A 19,777-nucleotide genomic window follows, 5' to 3' on the forward strand; every position below is an offset into this window, starting at 1 on the left:
GACAATAGGCCTATAGAGACTTGGCGCAAGCCTATGTGTGCAGGTAATGCGCAAGATTTTTCACTCATTATATAGTACACGTAGCATGATATAAGAGGAAATAGCTAATATTATAAAACCATAACGAAAGATGTTACAATCCCACGATCAGCAAAATACATTTATCATAGGAAATCACTTTTCTGATGAGCGAGTAATATTAATCTCAATCGGTACACCATATCCAATGTACACTGTGACTCATTTTGGTACCAATTATTATTATTTTTTTTTTTTTTTTTTTCAATCTTTCTTCTTGGTACCAATTATTGATATTTACACATTTGACAGATTATATTAGACTGTACCCCATGAGTCACATAACAGTCATCATTACTCCTTTTATTTCTGGTATCTGTATCATAAGTTCGGTGGTTTTTTACATGTTGTGATACAATGAGTTCCAAGGCAACTTTTTATAAACAGTTAAAAAGAAAGAATGAAGAGAGTATCGTTCACGGAAACAATTCAACCAACATTTTCAATACTGTAATGTTTATTACAAACATGAAAATGTATACATACATAATCAATAATAATCAATCAATACAAAATAAATAGTAGTCGATCAATGAATAGTACACAATCAAGAGTAATGAAAATACCATTAGTAGTAGTAATAATACAATATCAATAGTTATGTAGTACGCAATAAATTGTAATAAATAAATACAATATTAGTAGTAGTAGTACACAATCGATAGTAATCGATACAATATCAATAGTAGTACACAATCGATAGTAATCAATACAACATCAATATAGTCTAAAATGTATAGTGGGCCTAAATAATACTAATAATAATAATACAATTTCAATCAAACAATATCAATCGTAATCAATCAATACAATATTAATCGTAAACAATCAATACAATATCAATAGTAATCAATCAATACAATATCAATAATAATCAATCAATACAATATCAATAGTAATCAATCAATATAATATCAATAGTAATCAATCAATTCAATATCAATAGTAATCAATCAATACAATATCAATAGTAATCAATCAATACAATATCAATAGTAATCAATCAATACAATATCAATAGTAATCAATCAATACAATATCAAAAGTAATCAATCAATAATATCAATAGTAATCAATCAATACAATATCAATAGTATTCAATCAATACAATATCAATAGTAATCAATCAATACAATATCAATAGTAATCAATCAATACAATATCAAAAGTAATCAATCAATAATATCAATAGTAATCAATCAATACAATATCAATAGTAATCAATCAATACAATATCAATAGTAATCAATCAATACAATATCAATAGTAATCAATCAATAATATCAATAGTAATACGACGACACTAAACTGTTAATTCTCAATTTCCTATTCCCCAACTGCCGTTTCATTCTGTTTTCAAAGATGTAGAACGCCTTTCAACATACACAAAAATTACCTGGCTGTCAAATACCACAAAAATATGACATTTCAAATCAAAAGTTGATTTCCATTTCCTTTCTTTCTGTCATATTAATTTTTTTACATTTGGCCCTCAAAACTGTGGTGCGGTTATACGTGAAACGTGACATTGCGATTACCTTAATACTGTAGCAATAACGGAAATATTTAGTTGAAACAGCTTACACAATGTCTCCGTCCGGCATTTACTTATGACCTGTAGGAGGCCTAGATACCCAACACATTTTTGGAAACGGTTGGTTCCATGGTTTACTGACCCTCATGCGCTTTCTCGGCCAAATCTGTGATGAACGACTGTGGTACCTGGCTACATTTAGTTCTGTAGCTTTATGTTGTTGATTATAAATTGGATGATTTTTGTTTATTAACGAAAAGCCGGGTCAGTGAATACCGACTTAAAATCTTGATACATGATATTATATGCAAGTTGTTCATGACATTATATATTCATAGTTAGTCTAATGAATCTTGATCAGCTATATATAAATTATGGTTAATTCTAATTCAATTCAATTCAATTTCAATTTATTTCCACAATATAATAAAATACATACATAAATAATAAGTGATTATGGGGGGGGGGGGGGGGAGGGAGAGTCATAAGTCATAAAGACTTTAAGTTTGACCCACCCCAAGATATAACATTATATACGAAAAAGAAAAAAAAATACATAAACTAATAAAAAATAAAAGAAAACAAAGCCACAATTTCTATTTAAACCATATTATCCTATCTTAACTGGTCTTATAAAATATATATATTCAACGTTCATCATATCTTGAAAGTAAATAGTTCTTGTGTACTAATTTAAATTTAGAAGTTGTAGGTGCATTTTTAATATCTACATGGATTGAATTCCATAATTTAGCTCCTTGGTATTTAATGGAGTTCTTGATCAAAGTGTTTGTACATTTAGGTAAAAGATAATCATTTACATTACGTGTATTATGACTATGTAGTTGACTATGTTTCATAAAGTAGTTATAAATTGATTTTGGGAGTTTATTATTTTCGTATTTGTACATAAAAAAAAGCAGATTGCAAACTACTGATATCAAATATATTTAATGTTTTAAATTTTAAAAAGAGTGGCTTGGTATGGGCTAGATAAGTTGATTTAGAACAAATACGAAGCGCTTTTTTCTGTAATGTTTTTTTCTTACTGACATAGGCGAGCACAATGGAAAAACTTCGGGACAAATCTCTGCCTTGGATTATCCTGATCTATCTCAGATGTACCGTGAAATGTAAATTTGATTTCACTATTACGATATTGTTCCATATTTCTATCTTAGGAAGATATTATAAAAAGTTTTAAAACAAAATTTCTGATTTCATCGGTAGATTTTCAACTCAATTTCAATTGTACGCGGTCAAAGTAATTTCCGTGTTCACGATGAGTTCACGGGTTCACCTTGCAACTACCAAGTTTCAACTAAGTTGGCCGCTATAGCCATTTTAGTTTTTTGTTTATTTTCGGATCGAAAAAATAATATGATTATATGATGATTATACTGCAAATTAATAAAGATCAAATTAAATATACGCCATAAAGCATCGGAATATATTGTGGGGAATAGTATTATAAAATTACATCTGATCTGATACAAATTAGATCTGATGATAAAACATTTTGTTTAAAATTCGAGTGAATACTCTAGTAATCAAAATTTTAGTTACTATTTTTTTTCTGTCTGTCGTTTCTCGCCAGTCTATTTATATTCTTAGCTTATAACGTATATTGTGATAATTTAATTAAAAGTCTTTAAGTTCTTTTTAACATTGTTCGTGCTGTATTGATATTTTTAAACTAACGTTGATAAAAAATGATAATAATGTATGAAACGCCATGTGTACATTACAAGATACAATATTTTTATTGTTACTGGAAAAAATACACAAATAAAATTCTTTTTTCTGATGCCAAAACAACATAATAAAAATTAATTAACAAAGGTTGAATAAATGTTTATCAATAATGTAGTCAAACCAAACTACCGCTAAAGTTAATTTTTTGCTTGATCAACCAAACGATACTCGTCCGGTATGTGGGTTGTAAATCTTTAATTTCTTTGTTGTTAATTTGGGTTATAATAATATCGTGAGACATGATGGCTAGCAAGGACACTATTAGGGTGATGGCCGAACAGAGCAACTCCACAATGAACTTTTAACATTCGGTATATAATCATATAAATTATGTGGTTCTTTGATTGCTTTGTTGTTAAATTGGGATATCGTGCAAGACGACGGTTAGCAAGGATATAAAAAAGAAAAAGGAGTCATGAACTCATTCAATGTAATCCAATTCAATATAAGTACATTTAACTAATAAATAACAAAATAATATACTTGCAATCTATTAATAACTGCGTGGAAAAGCAAAAACAATTTTCCGTTTCACAATCTTTTTCTCTCCTTAAAATGTAAATGTATCATTTTATTCCATTGTAATTGTTTTATTATCTGCTTTTATAGTAATTAAGGTATTTTTAGGCTACATTTGTTTTTTGGTGTTTTTTATTGAGCCTTACTGAAAAACAAATTTCAGTTGATTTAAGTATCCGTGAATAAATATAAAGCTTATTATTAACTATAATTTTATGTACTGCTATAAAAATCTTCAATTTGTATGTATATTTATATTGTTTAAGAATTGCACCTCTTTTAAACGTTAAAGTTATTTTCTATTCTTAGTATGGGGTGTGGTTGGTATTTAGCTTATGTGTTATAAAGTATAGTCTACATATTTTGTGTTGTTTTAAATGGTCGTCGCAGATCTGATCTGTTAAAGCAGAACGTATTAACTGGAGGAGTGGTTAACATTGTTTTGTTTTGTGTGGGGTGGGGCGGGGTGGGGGAGGGAGCGGGTGAGGTTGGGTGTAACAATAACGTAAATGAAAAGAAAATATTTACATTGCGTGTTCATGAAAATTACATTAGAATTGGTACATTAATTTGTTTACAATGTTTGATTTTGTTAATTTGATTTTATAAAATGTAATCAAATTACGGATAGTAATTCCGTACAGAAATGAAACGCCCTAACTAGATTAACTGGTTGATTTCAGAATTATATCTAAACAGGAAAAATTGCTTTGGCTTTTAAATGACACGCGCGACAGGAGGGCATAAAATAAAATTGCTAAATGTTTACAACTATGCTGTGAACTACTACTATACGCCTTCAATATGGGCGGCTATTGGTGTGTATTAAGAAATGTATATGCTAAAATGATTGTGTTAAGACATGTCGTATGTTAAATGATTATGCTTAAGAAATGAATATGCTAGAATATGATTATGTTAAGAAAGGTATGCTGGTATGTTTAAGAAAATGAATACGCTAAGTGAATGTGTTAAGAACATTTAAGGAGATGTACTGTATATGTTAAGTTATGAATACAGTATTATGAGATGAATATATTTTTAGTAATAAAAGAAAAAAAATAAACATAAATAAGCCCAAAGGGCTTTAAGGCTAGTTCCACCAGAAAAAAAAAATTCAAAAAGTATATATGATAAATGTTTCAAAAGTAGTCAATAAATAAATAAATAAAAAATAAAATATAAATAAATAAATAAATAAATAACAGGAATAGGCCTAAAGAAAAATGAAATATATTTTATTTAGACAGGATGCATGGGTAGTAGTAAAAGTGGGTATTGATAAAGTTACAATTTGTATTGCTAACTAGCGGATGTTATATTAAACTACGGTTTAAATAAATAATAATCATCAAATCTTGTATAGGCTTAGCAGAAAATAATATAGTTAAACGCGTTTCATATTAAATATTATAGTTCAGCGCGTTTCATATTAAAAATTATAGTTCAACGCGTTTCATATTAAATATTATAGTTCAACGCGTTTCATATTAAATATTATAGTTCAGCGCGTTTCATATTAAATATTATAGTTCAGCGCGTTTCATATTAAAAATTATAGTTCAACGCGTTATTAATTATTATAGTTCAACGCGTTTCATATTAAATATTATAGTTCAACGTGTTCATATTAAATATTATAGTTCAACGCGTTTCATATTAATCAGTTTTTAGGATCTTAGGGTAACCAAATCTGGGGCATTGTACAAATTAATATTTGAACTGAGCGGTTGTAAGTCGCGCAGTAATTATTAGGCCTACTTCGATGTATTTATCAAAATCAGTTTATTTGACATTTTTCGCTATAAAATACGTCGCCTGATTTTTTTTTTAAATAAAAAGACGTTATTATCATGGGAACAAGCTCGTGATTGGAAAACAAGAAAGTTATAACATAAATTAAATTCATAATGTAATGAGTGCCCTCTATAATATCATTATATAAAAGGAACCTGCGCATATTTCCGAAAATCACTCTTCTTGTTATATAAGGCTTCATGTGGAGTGTGAAACGGTAAACTGCTATCTCATCAAACAGAGGGTAATTGGTAATATCGGTGAGTACTTTGTAGAGTAGGGAGTGGCAGCACTAAATTCGAAAGGCGTTTAAATAAAAGTCCTCATACAATATAGGCATATAGCATTAAGCACTACAGACTAGGTTGTTTTGTCGAGTATTTCTTTATACATATACGTCTCATAAATAATGTTTATAACCAAGGCAAACAGGATAAAGTGGTTTATCTGTGGCTGCGAAACGCTCAGCTCCACGCTCGTTCAGATACCGCGCGCCGCAGAGAATATGTAGTAGGCCTACATAGTAGAGTACTGTTGGTATTTGTCGCAGCCAGACATAAGATCAATTAAGGACTAGGTTTTCAACAGTATTTTAACATTTTAAAAGTATTTTAACATTGCCATTTGCAATTCGATGTATTTTTCTTTGTTGTTTTATTGTTTTAATTAGGCCTATGCCAAGCAAAACAAATTTCCATTTTAAAGTGGACCAATAAAATGTCTTGAATCTTCTTGAATCTTGACTGTCCTATCCTGGCAAGGCGAACTAAACCCAGTGATGTCCTGTTAGATCGACTTGTTTTTACTATAAGGGTTTGCTTATTGCAATTGAAACGTTGAGCGCAGGAAGTGGATGGATGATGGATAACTGTGTAACGTATTCAGTACAAACAACCATTGTCTACGGAACAGGAGTTTTTACAACCGTAGACCTACACAAAAACACACTACACATTATGTACCCAGTGTTATTATGTTCCGTTTAAGTTGACTTTACTCATACTGTTATATTAATAAACTACGAATATTACATCGTGTAAAAGTACATAAAATAGAATGACATATCTCGTAAAACGTATTCAGTACAAACAACCATTGGCTACGGAACAGGTTTTTACAACCGTAGACCTACAAAAACGCACACTAAACATTATGTACCTATTGACATTAGGTTCCGTTTAGGTTGACTACAGTAACCCGGAGGATACGGTATATCGCGCAGCCTATGAGAAATAAATAACAATGGAATTTTAATAGTACTACGTCTTTTGTCGCATCGATTCACAAGAAGCACCATCAATCAACGTTGCACATGTGTATACAACATACGGTACTCATACATCAAAACCTGTCAAACCTGTAGGTTCGCCCGTCGGTTGTCTATTAGGGGAATCAAGTCTTGACACCAGCCTGTTGTAATGCCGCGCCGGTGTTCCAAGTTCTCTCAACTACCTAACCCAGTAAATTCTTATAGCTTGCATGGGTCCCACCACCACGCAACGCAAGGACGTAAGTGCGCAACGCAAGTAATTTGACCAATCACGACACGATGGATGGATGATGATCCATTGCGTCGTTATTCAAATAGACGACGTAAAGCTTGGTTCTTTCCACTAGACGTAACGCAAGGACGTAACGCAACATAAGTTATTTGACCAATCACAAGCGATGGAATATTCGAAGAGTGGCTTGTGATTGGTCAACTCGCTTGCGTTGCGCGTATGTCATTACGTTGCGTCTGTAGTGGGAACCACACTTTTGGGGCAAGCGCAACGCAAGTAAAATCACAAGCGATGGATTATCTTTCATTGGACACAAATCGCTTGCTTCCTGTTGGGACCAAGTTTTACCGATGGGTGGTTACGTTGGATTGGACTCATTTATTCTAAATCTAAAGTCGAGGAGGATACACATTATAAGAGGGCAGCAGGGAAGTTTACCGATATCAGTTCACCGATATCCGTTTCCCCACTAGAAGCTCTACCATCAATCACTTAAGCTTGGTTCCCACTAGCGACGCAACGTAACGCAACCTACGCAACGTAAGAAAATACCCTTCCAATAATTGTGTTTGCCCCCGCCTGCGTGAAATCAAACCTGCGATTTTTGCAGCATTGTTGCGTCGTCGGTTCCCACTTGTGATTACGCAATACATCACTTCCCGCTAGAACGCAACGCAGCGACGTATTGACGCAAAGTGGGAACCGACGACGCAATAATAGTGCTGCAAACATCGCAGGTTTGATTTCACGCAGGCGAGGAAAACACAATTACTAGAAGGGAATTTGCTTACGCTGCGTAAGCGTGGTTCCCACTAGCGACGCAACGTAAGGACGTAACGCAACGCAAGTGAATTGACCAATCACAAGCGATGGCTTATTCGCTTGTGATTGCTAACTGTCTATAACTTCGCTTGTCATTGGTTAAAACGCTTGCGTTGCGTTTACGTCCTTGCGTTACGTTCTAGTGGGAACCATGCTGTAGATTGCGTTACGTTGCGTCGCTAGTGGGAACCAAGCTTTAATAACATTTATGCACGCGTGTTTACCAATAATAAACGCAACTATGCCGTGCCACGTCTATGACGTCATGAATGTTAGAACTGTCAATCAACCGCCGCGATGTTTGTATGGAATTGATAGAATTAAATTAATATTTCCTTATTGTATTATGTTACGACGGTCTATAAAATATCGTATTCTGCGACTTTACAAATTTATAACGGTTTCCAAGCAATGGTCAAAGGTCTAGTTTTATTTATAGTTGTATTTGTCACATGTCAGTGCTAAAAAGCACAGTACCTAAACATGTTATTATTTTATGTCACATTGTGAGTTTTTCTTCTTTTAAAAAGCAAGTAAATCAATCAAAGCTTATGGGAACTTGAGTTTAAACGATTCTGAATTTAAAAGGTTTCAAGCTTGAAAGGGTAAATATCTCACCACAACGAAATACCATGCTGACCTGTTTCTTTTACATAACTCTGAATAACCGTATATAATATATCATTTTATATCAACCGCATTTCTGCTAAATTTGTGCACAAATCTCATTGAAAGAACAAAAGATCTGTCTATACTATCAAACTTTATGTGACAAAACAATCTGATGTGCCCATATATGGACATTATGGTGTCATATCACTACCATATTTGAACCCATCACACTTTTTTTGTAAAATTAGTGTGATAGTGTATACAGAGCTTTAGTAGTTAAGTCACGGAAGTCATTTTAACATAATTATTATACAGCTTATGCAAATTGGTGGTACTGTATATTTGTGTAGCATTTTGTGTCTGAAATGCTTAAAAGACGGACGATGGTTGACTGGAGTATTTACGGGTTATAAGCTACATAAAGACATATCTGACAGCATCAAGAGAGGTAAATAAGACAAATATTCGTTTACTCAATTTATTTTACTATATCATGGAGGAATGTATACTTCATGTTCTATTTAACGTTGAATAGTGTCACCCATGCTTTATTTAACGTTGAATAGTGTCACTGCAATTTAAATTGCCTTAATGAGACCTAATTATTTGATCAACTTTATTTCAAAAATAATTTCAATATCAGATTTCAAACAATAACAATAGATGTCAATATTATAGTATTTCCTCCAATTAGAATGCATTCTTGAGAGAACACATGCATGCAGAAGTAGGCCTACATATTTATAATATGTAATCTAAATCCGTAAAGGCCAATTTACACAGACGAGCGGTAATTAAACGGTAATTGAATCTATGTTATTCTTTATGATTTTCTGGCGCACGGGCGGTTTTTGAAGGTTTGGAGAGTGTTCAATGATGGAATATTAAACAACCTTTCAACCGTACCTAACCCCTTTATAACCCCTAAATTTGCACTCTGCGTTTTTTAGTATTTAATGTGCATACTGTGTATTTATTTTGATGCTACGAATGTGATCCGCGATACTGTGTTTGATCTTTGACCGACTAACGGTATATGCACCACTAAAAACGAGTATACATTACAAAATATAATTGATTCCATGATTCTCCCGAAAGGCTATTTACAATCTCAACTTTAATTATATTCGTTTAAATTAATTTTGTTTAGTTGGTCACATTTCAGTATTTAATCATTTTTTGGCATTTGTCACTTCAATAGACGAGTGTACAGATTAGTGTAAATTGAAGAAAATGGGGAATTAAAACAATACTGAACGCAATTCTTGAAAACATCGTTAACAATATTTCAAAATTGAGTCTTGTTGACAAGTAATGATAGAATAGGGGACTAAGAACTCGTAGTTAGTAGATACTGTTCCCGTGCACACTTCCCATTCACGCGATAGCATTTTTCTACAGTCCTAACATGAACTAGCCTTTTTGGAAATAAATTTAAAGATATATTGTCCCCCTGAAAAATATTTTTTTTTTCCAAATTTGTTTGTTAAATATGCCATTTTGATTTTCTATAATAGTCATTCGCTTTGACCAAAAATGGATTAGTAAAAAAAATTCCCTGAAGAACTGTAAAAAATGTCAAATTGGCTGCCAGCCAATGGGTTTTTGGTTGAATTTAAGTGAAAACCCTCGTGTCTTTTTCTAACTTTAACTTTATTAAAACTACAAAATAGTCTATTCGAATTATGATTTATTAATTTTCATTTTTCATGTATTTGGAGGACAATACATCTTTAACCTCTTCATTATTTATTCACCAAGAACGTACTACGTCTATTTTATAAGCGGCGAACATTCACGTAGCAAAACAGGAATCCATCAAAACATATAGCGCCCTCTACAATTATATAAGTTTCTTGCCTCCTAACCATATAAAACGGGGTGAAACAAGTGTCTTTGTTCAGTTCAGTAAGATAAACCCAGTAAATGTGCGGCAACACTCAGTCAGGAATTAACTATTTCAAGATTCTGTGATTATATTTAATATTTACTTTACCGGTGAGTACAGTACAACGTTTATTTGTAGGCCTAGAGCAAAGCCACAATTCTCTATAGCCTTGGTATTTAAACAGGCCATAAGGACATACCTATACCGGTATTATTTTTTTAGTTTAATCATTTACCCAGGGTAGTTTAAACACACATTAACAGTAGATTGAAAATGAGATTTATATGAAAAATCATGTATCTATGTTTAGTTTCCTTAATTATGATGACATTTATAATTTTAGAGATTGCAACTAATTATTGATAGAATAATGGTCAGTGTTGCCTATATTATACCATGATTATACAGTATATAAAAAAATTAGGAAACTGTGAACAAAGAGCTATTATACAGTATAAGTACTAGAGGGTACACCATGAGTGTTTTATCGATGTCATGCTTGAAAGATTTTGTTTTTCTAATACCCGAGATGTTACGATTAAAAATATGAACAGAAATCAGGTTTTGAGGACGAACCGGGAAAAAATATCAATATTATATGCAAAGCTATTTTAAATATCATTAGAGTATTATATAGCACTAATGAATAATAAAGGCAAGCTAACTGTGAACATTATATGCCTATGGATAAATGCTTTATCGTCACTAAACATGTAATGATTTTACAGTAAGTACTGAATGCAGTGAGATGTAACAACTAAAACGTGCCTTCTCCTGTTCGTGATTTCAATTACAAATTAAGAAGTTTGTTAGTTTAGTTTGGGCAGCTGCAAATCCTCCACAGGTGTTTTAGGTCTGTTGATTTTGGAACTATTTTGTTGCCGGTGTCCGCGCACTTCAATTACCTTCTCGGAAGCAAAGCAAATGTGCACCCAGACTTTCAAAAGTTCAAATTATAATGTTCTCAGTTTCCAGAAATGAAAGTGTGATATTTATTTTGGCTTCCTTTGAAAATTCCTCATGTGCGATGAGGGAGGTCAGGTGTAGAAGGAGACACTAAGTAAAACAGTGTCAAATCGTAATCATTGGGGATCGTTTCGGCGCGCGCTCATCCTGGCCTTCAATGCAACCTTTGGCCGGCACGACATGTTAAAGTTTGACTGTCGTTCATTGGCTAATGAATGCCAGACGAGAAGCTTTGCTTTGCGTTCATTGGCTAATGCTTGCCAGACGAGAAGCTTTGCTTTGCGCTCATTGGTTAATATCGAGATCTTACCGTTCATTGGCTATCGTGTGTTGTGTCAGACAGGTAAAGTATTTTTAGCTGCAATTTGATCAGGGTTTGAACTATCGGAATTATTTTTACTGAATACAATACAGATTCATTAATTATATTGTATTATGATTTTTGCCTGAAGTGTATATTGAGAGCAATAGTTCATCTGAATAATTTAAGTGATCATCTCTCTATTCTTCTACATACCCAACACACCGCTGGAACGTGATAATATTTCCTACGAAGGTTACATACATAGTTTAGTTAGGCCCTACTTTATCTGATTCGGAACTTTCACCTCAATTATTTCTCTAACAATACAATTATGATTACCCGATTATGAGATTATCATATTGGAGAATATCGGTGATGACTTTCAAACCACTTAAGTCAAACTACTTAAGTCAAACTTAGAGAAATAGTTTTTAATATTTTTGGACACGCTATTTTTGGATCAGTTTAGTATTGTGACATTCTTTTTACACATTTTTCGTTAGTGGCCACGCGCTGACGTCACAATCTGGTTTAAAGGTGGGATCCAATAATTTCATTTCTAACAATACATTGTAGGTATCACCTTGTCAACTAGTGTTGATGAAGGGAAAATAAATGCATTGTGTCAACAATTTTATCCTTTGAATAATATTGTACTAACTATTATTGTATTATTAAATAATATGACACAGCAGACCTTGACTTATGGTAAACTTAGAGATCAACGAACTGTGCCGTTCAACAGTGTTTCATTTTTTCTTTATTCTCGCTCTCTCCCCTCTATGATCTTATTTGATAAGCAAAGGTATACAGTAAGGCCTAAATTGACAAACTTGAAAAAGTAAATTACTCGGCCTATGCCTACACGATGGTACATTTAAGTGGATTAATGTCAAAGTAGCACCGAATATGTCCTCTTAACCCGACATTATTCAAACCTTGAAAAACATCACGAATTCTGATGCCTAAAGGGGGTTAGAATCCATGTTAATAACTTTCATAAGGTTTAAGCTTTATTAATTTCCCGTAGGGGAAGAAATAGTTGTAAAATGAATTCACAAAAGGTAATAATAATGAACTACATTTTGTAGGATTTTATGATACAAAATAATGATCCATGATCCAAATGAGGTTAATACTATGTAAACATATTTTTATTGTTGGTAGCCTAAAAACCAATACGCTTAGTTATATAAAGCTGGGCTCAATCATGGAGGTGTACCGCCAATAAAAATGTAATTCATGTTAATATATAGTTTGCGGTACATCACGTATATTAGTTCTGAAAATAACTGTTGAGTTTTTAATTATTTACTTTCAAAAAAGTGTTTAATGAACGAAAACAAATAAGCACGTGACATGGCTCAATCTTGAGAGTGAACCACTGTTTAACGTTTGGTTCACAATAGAACGTTTTATTATATTATTGTTTTTGTTATTTACGTGTTTAATGCAATACTTTGTAATTTTTTTATTTTTTATTTTAGATTGTAAAACTGCTTTTTGGGCTATCATGGAAAATCTTTTATAAATGTATTATTTGTAATGTCCGTAATTTATGTTATCACTTTGTATATGTATTTTTTATGATGATTTTCCTAATAAATTCAAATCAAATCAAATCAACACGAATACGCACACGCGTGTCGTCACTGAATTAATTTCACCCATAAACTTGTCGTCTATCATATTGTGTAGAGTAGTGGGATAAGCGTGAGAACAAGCAATTACACCTTCGTCACCTTAGGGTATCATTATATAAAAAATGTAAAACCATTTACCAAATTCAGATGGTGCGTGACGTTAAAGGTGAACCACAGTTGAATAAGTTGATAAACAAGATACTTTTGATAGCATTTATGTAATAAGTTACATGTTGGTGCATGAAAATATTTATAGTGAACTAAAATACAGGTATTCTCTATCGAAGTGTTAATTGAAGGCAGAAACGCAGAGGACTTTACGCGGCTAATTTCGATTATGGTGTCGCTCCTAAAACCGTTGGACCAATTTGTTTCGTCTATTTGTTTGAATTAATATGTACTTCATAATTTTCTATGATACTGTGCAGATTATAGGTAAGCCTACGTCAGTACCGGCTAGTGAAAGTCGTTCAAATTTGTTCCCGCCCACCTCAGCACAATCACATCCTCGGTAAAAATGAATGTATTTAAGATGGGATATGGATTTGATCGCCCACTACCAAAATCTACCAAACCACAGAATGGAATTTTTAATAAAATCTTTTACATTAAATTTTAATCGGCAAAATGAGCGTAGCGTGGAATGGAATTCCAATTCCAAGAATGCCTAACTTTTTGCGTTGGTTGTTCTTTAAATTGCAAATGACGAAAAATGCGGATGTCCACGCTGCCGCCGATACCTTTTATCATAATAACCATTTTAAGGTTTAGTAATCAGATTATAGGATAAAGACGAACAACTGCGGGTAGTACAATTAACCTGTGGTTTACACTCAAGTCTTTATAACTCATTCTTTTATGTTTAAATACAGAGCATCATCAGCCAAGGGCATGATATAGTCTTCAATTGTTAGCCTGCACTTCAATTACGACTGGTCTCCAAACGAAGCGGACGTACCAACTCGGTTTGTTTAACACAGCCCAAAAGGATATTTTATTTGTGAATGATTTGTTAAAAATATACTGATCGATTATGGTACGGTGGCTTTTGATTGCGTGTGTATTCTGCGTGACTGTTATGTACGTCTCAGCAGGGAAGGTATGTAGGCTCTATATATGTATATAAGGCATGCGTTGTTATACGTTATTTTATTGGGTGGGTCAAACCTACACTCTTGTTGACTTTTAAGACTATGAAATATTATATTCATTTCCTTTTACAAATCACACACACAAAAAAAGAGAAAAACAAAATTGATTGCGTATTCAACGCTGCTGACTTTTAAAGATGTATTGTCCCCAAAAACATGAACAATGAAGATTGATACAATCTGACTTTGAATAGATCATTTTGTAGTTTTAACAAAGTTAAACCGATTAAATTCAACCAAAAACCTGGCAGCAAATTTGACTATTTTTTGGCTTTAAATTACAGTTTTTCAGGTGAATAATTTTTTTTCCGGCCCCATTTTTTGTCAAAGTGAATAACTATTAGCCTATGTGACATTAAAATGGCATATTCAACAAAAACATTTTTACAAATTAATTTTTCAGGGGAAACAATATATCTTTAAACGTGCCGATTCTTGGAATTTGTCTATGATACTAGGGAATAGTGTTCACTGAGAATCGGCTGTTAAATATAATATAATATATGAATTCATTGTGGATTCCACGCTGCTTAAATGTGTTGTATATTTTCTTGTTCACTTTTAACATTTATAGCCGATTCTTGGAATGTGCCTATATTACTGGGAATCATTGTCATGCTATGAAGATACAACACTGAGAATCGGCTGTTAAATATAATATACTAGAATTCCATGTCCAGATGACATACCTCTAAAACTCACCGAGCTTGCGCGCAGTAGAATCGTATTATAAAAGTTTTTGATTTAGTTTTATTTAGCATTTATTCCGAATAATTGTTATTGTGACCACGGCAGGCCTACTGAGCGCCGCGTTTGAACCGCTGTTCTTCTCAAAAACAGACACCAGTTGGATGAGTCTATTGATTATTTATAGATAATGATAATTTAAACATTGCATTTCGTAAATTTATTTACTATATTATATATTTTTTGATCTGAAAAAGAAATTAACACTTATTTTTCTGTTTGTATTATTCATAACTATAAGAAATGAATAAATAAATAAAAAAATCCGTGAACGAATTAACAATTAAGTGACAAATTATAAATCTTTAGCCTTGACATAAATTTAAAATGCTGAATTAGGAAATATTATACTCTAGTTCAGAAGAACAAAATCTTCAATGGTTTATTGAAATAAACTGATAGTTCGTATTGTATTTCGTTTGACCTACACTCACTGTTTAAAAAAGACAAAATGTGCATTTCCGTTTAGTTACATATTTGTCGTGATGTCATTGCCCTTTTTTCAAATAAGTGCATGTACTGTATCTGACCAGCCCTAGTGAATCTATATACACTTGTGGCACGTTTCTTGAAAGAAGGTGCGTCTAGAATTAAACAAGAAAACTTAAAATGTAGTAAAAGCATCCTTTATTTCAAATAAAAAAACAAGAGAATGTAACAAACATCCCAGGTCGCAGCTTGGAGGACCAAGCAATGCAGGACAAAACAAGGCAACAAATACAAAATCTACAAAATATGAAGTAACAAAAGTAATAGGGATTTAATAAACAAAGAACTAAACATTTCCATTGCCCGTTTCATGAAACCTTTACAGAATCTATCGAATGCAACTTCAATATTTATAGGAAGATCAAGTACAGGTGAACCAAGAACATACATAATTTTTGGTCTATTGTTCCATTATTAAATTGGTTCCAAACATCAATTGCTTTCGACAGACTTTGTTGGATCATGAGAACATGAGAATATTCTGAGGGCAGGACATGAGAAAAGGAAAGGTCTAATCAACTATTAATTTATACTCCGGTACCGGTAATCCTCGAAACTAATTTTTTTACTTGCCAAAATGTAAATTTGTAAAGTTTGCTTGCTTGCTTTTTAGTCGCGTGCAACGCTACTCTACAGCTCTACTTTCGATCGGATGGTCAATGGTCAAATTTGAGCACGCGATTGCAGCCATGTATAGGCCTATGTCCTTTTTTGTTTGCACGGGCGTCCGAAATGTTTAAGTATCGTCCTGATTGGCCGTTGATACAGTTATATCCTTAAAAACCTTTTTATTATCAGAAAAAAATATCGATATATTGGTGACGTTTAAAAAGCTTATTAAAAGCTCGAGTTATCTTTATCTTCAATTATTAGCCAACATAATAAATAACACGCCCTCTATTGCTCTCGTTCTCGTTATCCGTTTCTAAACGCATAATTTATTTATTTTTTTCTTGTTTCTTTCTTTCGTGTTTTAGTTCAACACAATAGAAGAGATAGAGAATCATTTGATTGAGATGGCGTCAAAGTATGACAAGAAAAAGGCGCATATATTAAACAGTGATGGAAGCGAGGAAGCTAAGCAACTGGCAATTACTGCGTTAGACGACAAGTACACAAGAAACCGAAATATTCTCACGGAGAAATTGAACAGAAAAAGAGCAAGAGAAAGAAAAAAGGGAGGAGGAACAAAGTCTATCAATATACTAATAAGGAAACATTAAAGTTAACACGTATACTAAAAAGTACATTAAAAAAAACATCTAATATATAAAATCACATTCGGAACAGGCAATCATCTCTATATGAGTTATAACTGAACATGCCTTAAACTGAAGTTAAAGTTACGATGTAACAATCAAGTAACAATTACCCAGTATTTTATTATATACGGTATGCCATACTTTGACACATGTGCAGCTGCAGCAGTACCGCGGTAAAGTTATGTTGATGTTAAGTTGTCACGCATGATATTATGTTTAGGTAAAATGGATAGAAATGGCGTAAGTTTGACGATGCGACTACGTGAGTATTGTTCGATGTTAATTCTGTTTAATATTCCGAAAATACACGAAAAAAGTACAAGTTAACAAAAATATGTAGGATTTTGCTTAGTTAGTTTATAATGATAAACATTAACAATATAAAACATTTTACATAATTTTATAAATGTTTAAGTTACGAATTTTCCAAGAACTCTTAAATTGTATACAGCTTTGTTTATGATAAATAAACATTAGCATAACATTTTATGTTGCCTCGCTCGCTACGTAAAATCGGTTATATAAAAGTTGAAGTTAAGAATTAGGTATTTCTTTAAAAATGTAGTTCTTGTTTATATAATAAACATTAAGAGTACATTTTATACTATAACGTTGATTTTAAGTTATATTTTCTAAATCGCTACTGTAATTCGTTAGTGACGACACGAATGGAGACGCACGATAGCTTATGCGCATGTTCGCATGCATTGGCTTTGTGGTTATTTGTTGTCTCAGGATTTATCCAATAAAAGCAGCTTTGATATACAGTAGAACCCATATTTCGGGGACACCTTCGGGACTTTACAGTGTCCCATTAACAGCTGTCCTCTGTTGGTTAGTGTTTGTCACTTATAAGGCTTCGTTACAACTGGAATACAATGACGTTACGCTACGCAAGTAATTTGACCAATCACAAGCGACGTATCATAAAACTCATTTGTGATTGGCCACATTACCGCGTCAAGCGTACGTCTTAAGTTTTATACTAGGATGTGTCCCAAAAAAGGGGATTCTACTGTAATATGGAATTGAGGATGTACATTCCAGTGAGAAGAAGTTGTCTTATTAATTAATATTCTTAAGTTTCTTTCGATGTATGTATTTATTAAGAATTATTATTAATATTAATCATTATTGTATGTATTTTACGGACGTTTTTCTTTTTATTTATTGTTTTATCTTACTGAAGAAAATAACGGATTCTTTTAACTGCAGACGATACGGTATTCATATTTTGAATAGGTCTATAATAAGTTCTGTTATATGTTATAACAATACGACCCAAATACTCCACATAAGAAATGTGTAACATAAAATTAAGTAAAATAATACCTTCATCAATTACTTTGCTAACATAATTTCCCAAGTTGGGATGAATACGGTTTCCTTGTATCCTTGTATCCTTGTAAATTAAAACATTATTGGGAATGTTTGTTATTACATAACGTTAAGTGTATGTTTGATCTTTAACACGCACATTTTATAGTATTTAATTGTGAAATAAAACATAGTATATTAATACATTTTAACGACAAAGAGTCATATATATTTATATATATTTTTTGAACGGTAGATTTGTACTGGACAGAACGACAGCGTTTGTACGCGTGCGTAACTTTGTAACGTCACTGGGTAAATTAAACGCGTTTTTAGGAGAAATATAAACGCGTTATTGTCCAAAAGTGATTTATTGTTTACATGTACTTGGTAACTAATGTATAGCGTAGTGTTCCCGCTAATGTAAATCTTATATAACTAGTATTTTTTGTGTGATTGTTGTACAATATTATAATAAATATAAATTAGTTATAGTGAACAGCGAAGATACTTGGTCGACATTATGTATAAAGAAAACATTTTAATACCATTAAAACATAACAATGTCGAATAAAATATATATGATTTTGATAATAAATATTTGTGTTTGTTTGTGTCCTGTAATAACGAAATTTGAAATGTTTATAATGGCGACAAGCAGGAAGATAATGACGATGATGATGACGATGGTGATATTTTGACCAATCACAAGCGACAGTTTGGATAATCAATCGCGTCATGATTAGTCAAATTACAAATTACGCCGTCGTTGCGTTGCGTAGTAGTGCAAACCACACTTATATCCTGAGACTACGAAAAGAAGTTGGAACCAAGTTTTAAGTATGTACAGTATTTGCCACATTTAGGACGCCACAACAACTTATCCGAAACAACTCTCGCGCCTGGTAAATGTCAAGCTCTTCAAATTGCTGTTAAATTGTAATAATTCAATAAGTTCAGATATCACTTATGTCCTTCAAAGGTTTTAAATCACGACTTGTTTCAATAAATTTCAAAATAATTGACTGCTAACTCGTAAAGTGGGAATTCAATTTTTTCTTCGTTTAAAGTCCGAAATAACAGTTGCTCCAAACAGTTGCATTCCCAATATAATATATATCTTAAATTATTTTATTTTAAATGATTCCACGTGTTTACTTTTTCTACATTAGTTTTGTTGGTGCATGGTTGTCTACTAGCGACAATAAGCTGCAGGATTTTCACGTCAAGCGATGGCGGTAACAGGCGGTCCATCAACACACACGAAATCCAACACCAGTTAAGCAGGCTTAACCCTCGAAATAATCGACCACATCGACGAGATTCGAACCCTTGGTTTGGGGGGTGGAGGGTAAAGCATAACCATTCAACTGATAAAATGTGGCTAACAT

The 19,777-nt window shown here is 32.5% G+C and overlaps 2 protein-coding genes across 3 annotated transcripts in view; both read left to right on the top strand.

Moving 5' to 3' along the window:
• Nucleotides 1-19,777, top strand: part of LOC144838823 (rab-like protein 6) — a 273,930-nt gene that overhangs the window by 175,244 nt on the left and 78,909 nt on the right. The gene's annotated exons all lie outside the window — the stretch shown is intronic.
• Nucleotides 5,875-18,951, top strand: LOC144838844 (uncharacterized). Of its 2 annotated transcripts, none has more exons than XM_078694353.1 (3): nt 5,875-5,943; nt 14,293-14,519; nt 16,785-18,951. In XM_078694353.1, the coding sequence occupies exons 2-3, from the start codon at nt 14,454-14,456 to the stop codon at nt 17,028-17,030; spliced, it is 312 nt and encodes a 103-aa protein (XP_078550479.1). In that variant the 5' UTR covers nt 5,875-5,943; nt 14,293-14,453; the 3' UTR covers nt 17,031-18,951. The 2 variants fall into 2 exon arrangements, with proteins under 2 accessions (XP_078550479.1, XP_078550478.1); XM_078694352.1 differs by lacking the exon at nt 5,875-5,943 and adding an exon at nt 10,500-10,617.

Source organism: Antedon bifida, chromosome 3 (assembly GCF_963402885.1).
Source record: "Antedon bifida chromosome 3, ecAntBifi1.1, whole genome shotgun sequence".
NCBI lineage: Eukaryota > Metazoa > Echinodermata > Crinoidea > Comatulida > Antedonidae > Antedon > Antedon bifida.